Source organism: Myotis lucifugus, unplaced genomic scaffold (genome assembly GCF_000147115.1).
Source record: "Myotis lucifugus unplaced genomic scaffold, Myoluc2.0 scaffold_33, whole genome shotgun sequence".
Lineage (NCBI taxonomy): Eukaryota > Metazoa > Chordata > Mammalia > Chiroptera > Vespertilionidae > Myotis > Myotis lucifugus.
In genome coordinates, this window is record NW_005871081.1 from 1,819,112 (window position 1) to 1,833,589 (window position 14,478).

Here is a 14,478-nt window from a genome sequence, read left to right on the forward strand (position 1 = left end):
CTGTCATGTGCCTGTCCCTGATGCCACTGGGTCAAATGGTCTCACCACTACTTCCCCTGTCAGGGTCCTCACCCCTGATGCGGCCTCAGGTTGAACTGAGGGAACAGTCATGTGTCTGTTCAGAAGGAAAGCTTTCTGAGGTCATGCCTGCCTCGGCTCTGGTAGGCAGGGTGTGGGAAAGAAGGCACTGGCTGCCCCCTCTGTGTGGTATACGTGACAGAAAGACGGTGTGCATGGGGCCCGGGCCTTTCCTAGGGCGTGAAGCTTGCCCTAGGAGCTGGGAGGTGGATTGAACAGTGTGGATGTGTTTGGGAGACAGAACAAAGGATCTAGAACCAATGAGCTAGACACTATTTCAGAGTTTTAACGATGTGATTTACCCATAAAAGAGATATGGCTTTCACATGGTCTCACCCATTTGTGGAATATAATGAACAACATAAACTGATGAACGAAAATAGACATAGAAGCATTGAACAGACCGTCCAACCTCAGAGGGAAGGCAGGGGAGTGGGTGGGGGTGGGGCGGTAAGAGAGCAACCAAAGGACTTGTATGCATGCATAAAAGTGTAACTCATGGACACAGACAGTAGGTGGATGAGGGCATGTGCTGGGGGGTGGGGTGGCTGGGGAGAGGTCAATGGGGGAAAAAGGAGACACATGTAATACTTTAAACAATAAAGAATTTAAAAACAACAACAACAAAACTATACATGGGAACCGTGTACTTGAACTTGTGGGTGTGAGTGCATATGTGGCTCTTATCTCTGAAATAGACTCTTTGTGTTTTGCAGTCTTTGAGGTTGGGTATTTTACTTTCTTCTTCACGTGGTGATAGGAGCATAGTATATCCCATCACCAGAAAGAGCGACATGCCTTTTAAAAACTGAACAGATTAGTTCCTCCTTTACCCCTTCCCTCTGCTCTACCCAACGTCCCTATTCACATAAGGGCTTACATTCCGATATAGAACAGGCTTTCTCCGCATGCTGTCAGCGTCCCTGATAACGGGCACATCTCTCTCATTCTTCACGCCAGGAGAATGCTATGTGGTTCATGCCCACTCGTCTGGACACATCAATTATGACTACTAGGTACCCATTATATTCAAGGCAAGAAGGTCTTCATGAATTATTTTCCTTCTTTCAAAAATAGTCCCACTTAACTTTTGTATATGTGGTATCAATGTGGTATCAATTGATATCAATGGAGGGGCAATGCTGTAACTCCTAAACATGTGGGTGCTCCCAGCAGGGCAACAGAAGGACACAGTCTGATCCTCTGGTGTGATGGCAGAAAAACTTTGTTTCTCTCCAAGGCAGGCTTTGCACCAAGGCCTCGACAAAAGACAAGGCAGTGTGCCTCCCAATTTTGCAAAACACAGCTGTGATGCATAATATGAAAGGCAACAGGATAACAGTTTGCAACAATTTTTAAGGCTGGAACCCTGAACCCAGGAAGAAAATCTATCAGGGAACAAGGCAAAGTTCTACATTTGGGATTAAACCACTTGTATCAGGGACCGAGGCAAAATTCACTTAATCTTTGCTGAAAATATTTACTAAGGACCTGACCCTAAGGACACACAGACCCACTGCTGGGTGTGATAGTCCAGACATGCGGAACCTTTTCCAGTTTTTGGAGCCGGTCTGGAATGAGTGCCGACATGCGGCGGGCTGTCATGTTCTGAATTCTGAGGGCATGGAAATTATGTTATAAAAAGAACGTCTGCGTTCCTGGGGTCAGTTCTGTCTGTTCTTGAGATGGCTGTGAAGCGATATGACTGCTCTCTCCCAATGTGTGTGCAGGGTGGTTACACGGTGGAACCACCGGCTCAAGGAATAACCCACGAGGAACCTACTGGGAGGCAGATTTCATTTAAACTGAGGAAGAACTTTCTAGCAAAAAGAGAGTTTCAATGTTTTCTGGGTGCTGGGTGACATGAGCGATTCTCAATTCTTGTAGAGGCTTGAACACCTGACCAGAAGCCCGAGGGAGGATGTTTGGACTTGGGTGGCCTTAGTGGCTTCTACCGTTTTATTTAAATAATACAATTCTAAAATGCATAGCTCTCTGCATACCAAGTAACACAGTCATACTCATACTGTCCCAGCCATAACCACAAAGGGACAACTGGGTTTGGGGACACTGCATTATATTATAGATCAAGCTGACCCCCAAGCAGGTACCCCCTACTTCTCACCATAGTTCATTACCAGAAACACATTCATTTCCCTCCATACACAGGTAAGTGGCTTAAGCTCTTTTAGCCACTAAGTGACTTAAATAATTATTTGCTGTGTCAAACATAGATGGAATGGTTCAAACTGTTTCCCCAGACAAGCTGCACACTGAAGAGTGAGCAGGTGATGTCATGAAAAGCAAACGCATGCATGTTCTTCATGGTGAGTGACCAGCCGATTGGGAATCTAAGACGCAAAAGCTGCTTGAGCCTTTCATGATCATCGGAAGAGGATGACACTATGCTGCCCTTAGAATGTTTCCTATCGACCAGAGGACATCTTTATGCACATCTGTCCTTTCTTCCTGCAATATCTGTATTATATTCTGCAAAACCCCAGAACATTAGTGATAAAAAATATTCAAGAATTTTAATCCCCAATGGACAAAAACAAGTCATCATCGAGCATTTGTTGACCCAATTTCTAAATGTTGCAAGACAACAGAGCTGGGCACCTGATCATACGCTCACAGTCATGTCCTCACCGAAGATCGGAGAGCGGGTCCCACCCTGACCTACCTGGGGGTCCTGGGAACCCTTCGCGACCTGGATCTCCTGGGGGACCCTTGAGTCCTTGGGGTCCATCTTCTCCTGAGAATCCTGGTAACCCTCTGAGGCCTTTGATACCTAAACAACCCAAAGAAATCGCAACACATATCAGAGCCACTCTGCCATAGCCGAGGCTGAGTCCTGAGCAGCAGGGATCTTCTCCTTTAGACTAGGGTTCGACTAGGTGTCAATCACCACACACATTTCTGTCCTGACGAGTAGAAGTCTGCCTCCTTTAGAAGCGACCTGTCGGTGGTGAGTGCCAAGATGGCAGAACACGGCGACATCCCAGGGCGGAGAGGAATGTAGGGGGCCGAGGAAAGGTGTACAAAAAGGGGAAAGAAAAATGACGATGTGAATGGGAAGGCTGGAAGTGACCTCTCGTTTCCCGGAGCACGTTACCTGGGGGTCCTGGGGGTCCCGGCTGGCCTGGCAATCCCTTGGGTCCTCCGACACAGCCTGGGAAGGAAGAGAAAAAAGATGAGCCGACGCAATCTTTAATGCGAGTCTCACAGCCTTGGGACAGTGGCATGGTCAAGAACATCAGCCATGAAAACTGGCTACCATGTTATGATCAGAGAAAGTCAATGAGTTAATTAATCTCGATCTAATGTAAATAAAAGTTTAATTTTATCGTGTAATGAAATGAATATTCGAGTATTAATATAAAAATGCAAATAAGGTAAGTCCAGTCAAATAACAGCTGGCACCGAGCTGGCAGCCATCCACCCCTCATTTAGGACAGCACCTCAGCACGGCTGAGCTAATCTAGCTCCTCCCCCGTGAGTCCACGTGAACGCCTTTTTTGTCTGGAAATGCCCACCAGTGGATGAAGACCGTTGGAGATTTCAAAAGGAATTCTTTGCTTTCTCCTTTGTGACTGAATACCTTCAGAATCGGCCACAGCAATAACTGCTTGGAGCCACACGAAACGAAACCTGAGTGGCAGCCGCTTCTGGGTGGTGTGGCCGGGCTGGGACACCAGGAGGGGCCGTGACACCAGGCCGGGCTGTGACGCCAGGCGGGGTATTTTGCTGTGTGGCCTCTGTCAGAGAGCCCCCTGCAGTCCAGCAATTCTGCGAGATGTCCTTCATCTGTGTGCCTGGGATTGGGCCGGGCCCCTATCTTGACAGAGGCTTTGGCTTCCTCTGCCTGACCAGGGACCCAGAGGTACAACCTGGCCAGTCCAGGTCATAAAAAGAAAGGAACCCACTGTCTCCGGAGGGCCTGGCCTCCAGCCTGCAGAGCCTCACACCCAGGGCCTTCCCCCATTTGCATCACTGGCCAGTTGTCCGGGAGCTCTGGGGTTTGCCGTTCCTGCTCCGCACCCTTGCGCTGAGCACTGGGTCCATTCCCATACCTCAACCCCAACCTCATCCTCATGCAGGGGACCCACAGATCCTGATGCTACTTCTCCAACCCTGATCTTAATGGAGGCTTTGCCTCTCCCAGGCCAGGTCAATCTCTGGATTCTCCCTCTCTTCTCTCCCACCACCGAGCTGTGGCTCGGGGTCGTCTCCATAGCCTCTCCGGAGAGCTGAATATATGCATATATTTTAGGTGTAAAACTATCTGTTGAGTTCTTACCAATGTTGCAAATTGATGCTTGATATTGGTGGGGAGACTTGGCAACACTATGTCCCATTATACTTGCCTTTTCTCTGATTCTAAGCGGAACTGGGTGGGTGCCAGCTCCATGCTCATGGCAGGAGCTCACAGCAGTTGTTGACCAGTCACATGTCTTATAAACCAAAAGTTTTAAAGAGTTCTAAAGCCGCCCGATCTTCATGACAGTACCTGGCTGGATGACTTCCTGTCCGTCACCTCCGATGGGCCTTTTCACACCTGTATCACAGTCTGGGAGCAAGACACGAGGACAGAGTCAGGCAAACTGGGAACAACTGAAAGTGACTAACTTATCTCTGAATGTGTGTTGGTGGTGGTGGTGGAGGGAAGGCTGGGATGGGCAGGGATTGCCAAGGCCCATGACTTCAGCTCTGGAGGCAGAGGCCCTGCATTCCAACTGAGGAGAGGAGGCTGTTGGTGGGTCTGAGAAACCTGTGGTTGGGTATCATTTGTGTGTGCTGAGAACTGATGATGCAATACAGCACTCTCACCTGACCCACTGGGGAACTTACACATTGCCAAAAAGAACAGCGGATACATGTTGAAGCACTAAACAGCGTCGAGTAACTTTGAAAGATGACAGAAAGGATCCTTATACCTATTTGTCCTGGGAGGCCTGGGGGGCCGGGAGGTCCGGGGAGGCCTGGTTGTCCAGGTAATCCGGTATCTCCGGGGAAGCCACGCACGCCTTTGGGGCCTGGCAGGCCCAGTCCCGGAGGACCCCTTTCTCCTGGAATGCCCTTGGTTCCGGGGGCTCCTGGGTAGCCTGCGTCCCCTGGGGGGCCTTTGATGCCATCACCCTGTGAGGATATTCAGTTTATTTTTAAGAGATATGTACACCTCAAAGAGACCATATTCCCTTTCCCCATTCCCCTGAGAGCCAAGCTACAAACTTTTTTAGAAAGCATGGGAGGGTGAGGGGGGGGGGAGAGGGAGAGAGGGAGAGAGGGAGAGAGGGAGGGAGGGAGGGAGGGAGAGAGAGAGAGAGGGCGAGAGAGACCTCAACGTGAGAGAAACACATTGACTGGAGCCTCCCCAACGTGCCCCAACCAGGGTGGATAACCTGCAACCCAGGTATGTGCCTTTGACTGGAATTGAACCCGTGACCCTTCGGTCCACGGGCCGACGCTCTAACTACTGATGCTGGCCAGGTTCTTTTTGGCTTTTAAATGCTCACTCTGGGCTTGGCTTCCCACCTGACTCACTGTGTCTTAAAACATATAATTTCTGCTCGTTAAAATGGAATGGGCTGCACGGGGTGGACTTAGGGGAGTACCAGCACCATTCACTTCTGAGGTGTTTAAGAACATGGCTGATGAGGATGGGGGCTGAGCCAGTCCCACACTTGGGGCTACTCACGGGAGGGCCTGGAAGGCCAGGGAATCCATCGAGCCCATCACGCCCCTGGGTGCCGTCCTCACCTTTCAGACCAGGCACACCTGGGACACCTGGCTGTCCCTTCTCACCTGGGAAGAATGAGCATTGTGACTTGACTCACCCGATGCTGCCACAGAGGAAGCAACAGGGCAAGAACTGCTTGGCCACAGAGGACTGACCTTTGGTGGTAATTGTTCTAGAATCTCCCTTTATTCCTTTGGGTCCAGGAGGTCCAATGTCACCAGGGATTCCCTGTGGAAACAAACACAACGTTTCTTCCTCCTTCATACTGTTTATGCGCGTCTGTGAAGATGACGATTTCCGGTTTCTACAACGGAGGGCCATGACCTGCCATCCAGCCCAGGGCTGTCCAAAGGAACTCTCTGCCGTGTCCGAGGCGTTCTCTCCCGGGCTGTCCAGTACAGTGGTCTCCAATCACAAAGGGACAGTGAACACTTGGAAGTAGCCCATGGGACTGAAAACTGAATTTTAATTTTAAATAATTACAAATTAATTAAGCAGCCACGTGGCTGGGCAGTGGAAATCGGGACCTTGCTACTCAAAGTTTGGTCCATGGGTCAGCAGCTGGGGCCTCTCCTGGGAGCTTGTAAGAAATGCAGAACCTCAAGCCCCACCTGGGGCAATGGAACCAGAATCTGTATTTCAACTGAGTCCCAGGATTCATATGCTCATGAACTATTGAGCAGCAATGACCTAAAACATAAGGCGGCTCACTCTTAATGACAATTATTTAGAATCTGAGCAGATAATCAGCCTGTACAAAGGATGGAAATGTGTGATCATTCATATTGAGGATAAAGAGTACTGGAAGCTAAAGTTGGAAGAAAACACACTTTAAAGACAAGCTTATTGCAGGGTCACTCACATTTTGTTGAAGTTTTCCAATGAGCAGCTTAATGGTGCAGGACGCATTTCAATATGTGCGATGTGGTAGTTTTTAATTGCAAGGTTATGGGAGCTTTTAGTGTTGGTTTAATTAAGTGGAATGTTACAGTGATTATGAGTTCCTTTCTCCTAAAAAAATTCCACAGATATTTGGTTTATTGACTTAGATCTTTGCAGAAAAGAATGATGAAAATCTTTGGGTCCAGACAGTGTTTCACACACAGACGCTGCTTAATAAGCAGGTGTTGCATGGTCTCACTTATATGGGGAATCTAATGAACAAAATGGGTCCAGAGACATGGAAAAATAGAACAGACTGAAAAATATCAGAGGAAAGGGGGTGGGGGGAAGAAAAGAGATTAATAAAATAATTTATATGCATATACCCATAATCCATGGACACAGACAAGACTGTGGTGAAGGCCTGGGGAGGGGGGGCCATTGGGGGGAAAATGGGGGGCATCTGTAATACTTTCAACAATAAAGATAAATTTTTTAAAAAGTAGGTGTTAGGCACATGAATGGACGGATGCATTCATTTCTTGACCGATTATTCCCACACTTCCAACACTCTGCCAGACTCCATCAGTACAAATATTTAAAAACAAAAAACCACCTTAGTCCTTCCTGCTACTGTGGGGTTGGCTGACATATAAACACAGAATTAAATACGAGACCACAAACACATCAGAGATATTTGAACACACATGCTGTGGGTGTGTACACGATACAGTAGGGCAAGGCCTGTGCTTTGGGAAGATTTCAGACTTTACAGGTGCACAAAAGGGGATCATATGACTTCCAGAAAATATTCAATCATTTTACAAACAATCTGAGATTCTACCAGTTTTGCCATTAAGTTTGCAGTTCTCACTACCTACCCGTTTAAAGGAATAGAAAGCCATGATTATTTTTAAACTAGGATAAAATGTAGCATCTACTAATTTTAGTTGGAAATGGCTATTTGTTTCCTGAGAAATCTGGGGTCTCATTTTTGCCTGTAAAACTAGTGTTACAACCTTCTAACTGGTGTTACAACCTTCTGCACCAGAAGCTCTGAGGGGCTGCCATTGTCCTGCAATGGGGCCCGGCCACTCTAACTGTCCTTGGCCAAGTGTCCTCAGCAACCTTTCCTCCACTGCTAAATATATAAAATGACAGGCTTCTCACTTTATAAAAAGTATATATTTTTATTGCTTTCAGAGACGAAGGGAAAGGGAGAGAGAGATGCAAACATCAATGATGAGAGAGAATCATTGATCGGCTGCCTCCTGCAAGTCCCACACAGGGGATCGAGCCTGCAACCTGGGCATGTGTCCTGACTGGTAAGTGAACTGTGTCCCCCTGGTTCATAGGTCAACACTCAACCACTGAGCCATGCCGACCGGGCTTCGGTTCTCCTTTTAAGTACACACACACAAAAAGTATAATTTCTTTGCCTTCATCTGAAATTTGCTTTGAAATGGTTAAAATCTTCCACGGAAGAAAAATCTACTCCAGATGATCTTTTCATAAGGCATGAAATAAAGGCCACTTAGCTGATATGCACAGGGAGTTTGTGGGAGGGAGTTTCATACATTCGTACAAAGTAAACCATGATTCACATGCAGATCTGGGTTTGATTGGGTTAAGGGAGCTTTCATAAAATGCTACACTAGCTCTGTACTACATCTGAAGAGGTAAGTGCTTCCTAAGTAAGATGCTTTACATTCAAAATGCCAGAAGTTATTTTTTTGGGGGTAGGGTGGGTATAATCTTATACCATAAAATTCACCAAGTTAAAGCATACAATCCTGTGGTTTTTAGTATTTTTACAAGGTTATGGAACCATCATTATCTAATTGCAGAACATTTTCATCACCCCCAAAAGAATCCCTGTGCCCATTAACCAGTCAGCCCCATTCTCTCCCCACTGCCCTGCCCTCCCAGTCCCTGGCAACCACCAATCTACTTGTTTCTAGATTTGCTTGTTCTGAACACTTCATATAAATAGAATAATAACATCTGTTCTTTTGTGCCTATTTTATTTCATTAAGCATCACGCTTTCCAGTTTCGTCCACACTGTAACATGTGTCAGTATGTTATTCCTTTTGATGGCTGAGTAATATTCCATTGTGTGGGGATAGTATGTTTTGTTTATCCACTCACCAGTGGATGGACATTGGGTTGCTGCCACTTTGGGCTCTTATTATTGATACTGCTATGAATATTTGTACACGAGTTTTTACACGGACATGTGTTTTCAGTCTCTCGGGTCCACACCTAGGAGTGGACTTTCTGGGTCAGAGGGCCATTCTATGACTGACCTTTTGAGGAACTGTCACACCGTTTTCCACACTGGCTGCACTGTTTCATATCTCTACCAAGCAAGAGTTTTAAAGTTCCCTTTGGAATACGTAGCCCTTTTGGGTGAAGTGTTGGGTGCTTGAGTGTTGCTGTCCAAAGCTGTGTTAATTCACTAAACAAAAGCTGGGCGAACAGGGGTAGGCGTCAAGGATGTCTTGTCAGCTCTGTGATGGAATCTGTCTCTCACCTTGAACCCTGGGAACCCAGGGGTGCCGTGATGGCCAGGGTCTCCTAGAATCCCTCTTGTCCCCGGCTCCCCGCTGAAGCCTGGTAAGCCCTTCTGTCCTGGCAGCCCTGGCAGACCCGGGATGAGCTGATCATCTGCGCATTTACAGTCCCCGACATCACCTGCAATGTGAGGGAGAGGGAGGGACTCGTTATTCATTCACAAGCACAGGTTAAACAGTCTTCTTGGCTTTGCAGGGACAGGAGCATAAGTGGGATGGGGGGCTGAGTTGGGGGTGGAGGGAGGAGCGGAGGCAACTCCACATTCCACGGCCATCATCTACTCTGGTCTTCACACTCCCGCATGCAGAATTCTACTGCAATGTTTACTGGAGATGCTTAAACAATGGGACCATTTGCAGAGTTGTGTGCAGAGTGCAGGATTCAGTGGAGGGGCTTCAGGAAGCCACCATGGGGTCTCAGGGACGAGGAGAGGAGACGGGGTCTCAGGGTCTAGGTGAAGGAAAGCCGTGGCAAGAGCCGAGGCTTAGAGGCCCAGGTCAGGTGGGGAGAGAAAACACATGCCATCTCTCTCCCTCAGTCTCGCCATGGCCGGACTCGGGGAGCCTGTGCTGGTAGGGCCGGCTTCCCAGGAGCCAGGGGGCCCGTGGGGAAAGGATGACAGACGATGGCTCAGTGGGGCCGGGCTGCACAGCTCATGCGCAGATGTCTGATCCTGCAGTTAGTGCTGTCCATCGTGGGGCACACAGCCACACACATCCACAAGGTTCAGATGTGGTTAAAGCCCGAACATGCTACCCACGCCCAGGAACGGGAGAGCTAAGCAGTCCTCACTGGGGTACCTGACAGCCTCACAGACAAGGGGCCACCTGGCGACCCTTCCTTGGAAAGGGCACTGAGCTAGGGCAGTGTCCCCAAGGTGTGGCACTTCTACCACCCAGTGGGAGTGAGACACGGGCAGGCCACGTGACTCCTCTGAGCCTCGACCTCCTTGCCGTTAACTAACCCCTAACCCAGGGGTCAGCCGTAGGATCAAACCAGACGATTGCTCCGCAAGCACTCTGCAGCGGGCAGGTGCCTTACAAATCCTTGTTACACTGCCCTGAGCTGGGCCCTCGGATATGAGGTCAGCCGGAGAAATCACTGCTTATCTTTTTTGCCCAGTGCTGGGCTCTGCGCTCCTTGAACATTCAATGAGGAGGTTGGCAGACGGAGAACAGAGAAGGGTGAGCAAATGAGTGCTAGGTAGCCGCCCCGAAAACTTAATGCACATCACCCACCTTGACTTCAGTGACACTTACATGGAAGACAGAGGGGGCCAGGGCAGAACTAAAGGATTGTGTTCATTTCAGAACAAGTGCAAAGGGTGAAGTGGACTCAGAAGTGTCTTCCCGCCACCCCTTCTCCATTGTTCCCGACACCCCTTACCTTTCCATCCTTTCTGTCCGCGAGCCCCAGGGAAACCGGGGGACCCAGGAGTGCCCTCCTTCCCGGGTCTTCCTTTAAGGCCAGAAAGGAAACCTAAGGAGGAAATCCACAGGGCAGCACGTTAGCACAGCCTAGGGCAGTGATGGCAAACCTATGACACGTGTGTCAGAGGTGACACGCGAACTCATTTTTTTGGTTGATTTTTCTTTGTTAAATGGCATTGAAATATATAAAATAAATATCAAAAATATAAGTCTTTGTTTTACTATGGTTGCAAATATCAAAAAATGTCTATATGTGACACGGCCCCAGAGTTAAGTTAGGGTTTTTCAAAATGCTGACACGCCGAGCTCAAAAGGTTCACCATCACTAGGGGATTCCACATCTCGCTGAACCCAGTGCTGGAAGGTTTGCAGCTAAATCTCCTAACAGAGTGAAAATGTCCCCCACCCCTCAATTCCACTCCAAAACTCCTCATCAGAGAGAAAGGGAGACTTTTGTGGTCATTGCTTTCAGGGATGGAAAGGAATGTGAAGAGCCTGTGAATTTAGTGTTTCTATTAAAGTCTAAAGATAAAAATCTTTCCTTTTGAGAAACGTTGAGTCAAAAGCAAAATTCTGATTTTTCAACCATGTATTTTGCTAATGACTTGGATTCTAAGATTATCAACAGACATCTGGTTTCCCAAAGACAAAACAACAAAGTAAAAGTAGATATTAAAGTTAAGTCGGTTCCCTATTCTGCCCTCTCCCCCGGAATGGGTGCACATACCAACATACTTCTCCCCATACACACACTATACACACATGCACACCGGAGTTTGTGTGATTAATGTAGATAACCTGTGACACATCTGGATTCAGTGTGGTCACCCCCACTCTCCCGACTCTCACCCCTTTCACTAGGATCAAGATACTTTCCACGTCCTGCCACTGTCTGCAGGGCTCCAATAATTCCAAGCAGGGATCTGGGCAAAGGTAAGAAATACACTCTAAAAGCCAACAGAACTCTCCAAGTCGCATTTGAGAGGAGCGCCATCTTGTGGTGGGACTGGGGTTGCACATGTGCAGGAAACATCACTGCTGGGCATGGAATTTGAGTCTCCCTGACATTTCTGTTCTCCTCACTGCTAAACCCTATCATGCTCATAGCTCCAAAGATCCAATAAAACTCCTCCAACAAATTAAAATACATGCGGCCATACCCACCTCCTGGTATCTGAGAGGAGGAGAGAATGAGGCCACCAAGGAGGCAGGAAGGAGAGGAAAACACCAATTTTAAAAACGTTTGCTATCTAGTTGGGAAAATGGTATCAGAATCTCAATGTCAGAGCGTGCCTAGGTAACTAAATCTTTATGGAAAGGTGGCAGTGACTCTTGTCCCATGTAGTTTGATCTCACTACACATTTAATATCATCTCTCTCATGCATCCATCTATCCATTTATTCATTAAACATTTGCAGAGCCCACGCTGTGCCTGGCAGTGTGCTAGGAGCTGTGTATACAGCTGGAAACAGAACCAACAGAACCGCATGGAGCTTACTGGCTGGATGTGGAGGCACACATCAGACACACCTCAGTGTCAATTATGGCCAGTGCTGTGAGAAGGGGGCTCAGAGAAAGTAACAGGGAGAGAGGGCATCAGGACAGTCATTTCTGAGAACTTGACACTCAGTTTAAGACCTAAAGAATAAAAGCCAGCCAGCCAAGAGGGGCAGGAGGGAAGTTCCCAAGAGAGGATCAGCTTGTTGAAACGTATCGGAGGTAGGAAGGGTGCTGAGTGAGGAGCGGAATTGCAGAAAGGGAGGCGAAGAAGATCATGCCAGCCTAGTGGTCTAAGGAAAGGGGTTTGGATTTTATCCCAAGGGCAACAGGAGGTCATGAAAGGGTTTTTAAGAGTGAAGTTACCCAATCTAACTTACAGGTAAAACGGACACACTGGCTGGGTGGCCAATTACCAGGAGAGAAAGAATAGAAGCAGGTCCTGACTGGGTGGGCTAGTTCAGCAGACTAATAAGCAAGAGATACTGTGGTGGCTTTGGTTAGGACAGTGGTCGGCAAACTCATTAGTCAACAGAGCCAAATATCAACAGTACAACGATTGAAATTCCTTTTGAGAGCCAAATTTTTTAAACTTAAACTATATTGGTAGGTACATTGTTATTAACTTAATTAGGGTACTCCTAAGCTGGCCTTTGCTAAAAACGTCCTCAATCTGACTGAGGTACGTTCGCTGAGGTCGACCCCTTCCAACTCTCCCATCCACACTTGTCTTGTATACTTGTTTCGTCTATCTTTTGTCACCCGCACGCTATTTGCGGACGCGACTAGCACTAACCACTGCACAATGAGACTGCTGACTGACTGGCTCACTCAATTCGTGCATGAATCCTGTGCGCCTCTCCCGCCCCCCCCGCCCCGCGCTGAGTATCCCGTCGCCCGAATGACTGACACCCCCCACTTCTTCTAACGCCACTTCTTCAAAATAGACTCGCCCAGGCCGAAAAACGACTTCTGCGAATGGGCCACGAAGTTTCAATCGCACTGTATGTGCGCACCCGCACGTGGTATTTCGTGGAAGAGCCACACTCAAGGGGCCAAAGAGCCGCATGTGGCTCATGAGCCGCGGTATGCCAACCACTGGGTTAGGACAAAGGTAGTGAAATGATGGACTGATTCAAGATTCATGAGACAGAATCACTAGGACTTGGCGATGGATTCGCTGTGTGGGTGGGGGAGACACCACAGTGACTCCCAGGGCTCTGGCCTGAGTTCCTGGGTCTGTAGAGATGGGTGAGTCCCAGGAGAGGGGCATGTGGGTGGAGGAGCTGGGGAGCAGGAGAGCCGAGTTCAGTTTTGGACACACAGAGTTGGAGATGTCTGTGATGCATACAGTGGTGACTACATGGCGAGTTAGCAGTTTGTATTTGGAGCTCAGAACACGGACCTGGGCTCCAGATAGAGTGCTGGCATAGAGCTTGTACTTAAATTCATGTGAATGGACGAGTTCCCTTAGGTAGAGAGTACAGAGAGAAAAGGGGGTCCAAGAAGGAACTTCAAGGAAGTCCATCATCTACTGGATGGACGGGTAGAGGGGGACACAGAAGAAAGAGTCAGCAAATGATCCTAAAAAAAAAAGGGGGTCATTGAGATAATACGGGGCATCATGGGAGGCCGGAAGAGAGTGTGTGAGGGAGGGGATGGCGGCTGCATCCCGTGCCCAAGAGGCTGCTGATGGAGCAGAATGGCGCCCCCAGGAGGTGGCTCCATGGGGCCTTGGTGACTGGGTCAAGAGCAGTCCAGGCTGAGACTGTGGCTTTATTTTATGTCTACAGGTTCTTCCAATATGTTATGAGAAGTACAGTACCATGGGTAGCTGTTTAATCCCAGATACGTCAGGGAGATCAGCATTTTACATGTGAGACAGAAGTTGTGTGTGTTCCTTAGAGTGTTTGTAAATCTAGTAAAAGGCAAGTGTGGCTATGCGATGCCAGCTTTCCTTCTTCCTATTTCTTTTTTAAATCTAATAAATCAGTAATTTCAAATAAGTCCTACAGAGTAGCAGTGTGCCTCTCAGATTTGTCAAGATGCGTTCCCTGAACAAATCAGGCAGTATTTTGTCTTATTCTAGAACAGACACAATGGAACTGCCCTGCCCCACAGTTGATTAAGTTAACTGAGCTGGAACTAGGAGTAAGCAAAATATTTAGCTCAGAAAAAAAACTGACTTCACGGTTTGATTTTGCTGGAACTGCAAATCACTGAAAATTCTGATTTTCATCACCAACAACACACACACACACAAACAGGATGAAAT

At 48.0% G+C, this 14,478-nt stretch overlaps 1 protein-coding gene across 1 annotated transcript in view; it reads right to left on the bottom strand.

Annotated features, from left to right (window-relative positions):
* The window catches only part of COL4A2 (collagen type IV alpha 2 chain), a 183,828-nt gene that overhangs the window by 27,567 nt on the left and 141,783 nt on the right, over positions 1 to 14,478 (bottom strand). The window contains 8 exon segments of the mRNA XM_014454193.2: positions 2,762 to 2,869; positions 3,194 to 3,250; positions 4,589 to 4,648; positions 5,016 to 5,217; positions 5,777 to 5,883; positions 5,974 to 6,046; positions 9,235 to 9,395; positions 10,662 to 10,754. Of these exon segments, the coding sequence (XP_014309679.1) occupies positions 2,762 to 2,869; positions 3,194 to 3,250; positions 4,589 to 4,648; positions 5,016 to 5,217; positions 5,777 to 5,883; positions 5,974 to 6,046; positions 9,235 to 9,395; positions 10,662 to 10,754 (861 nt within the window).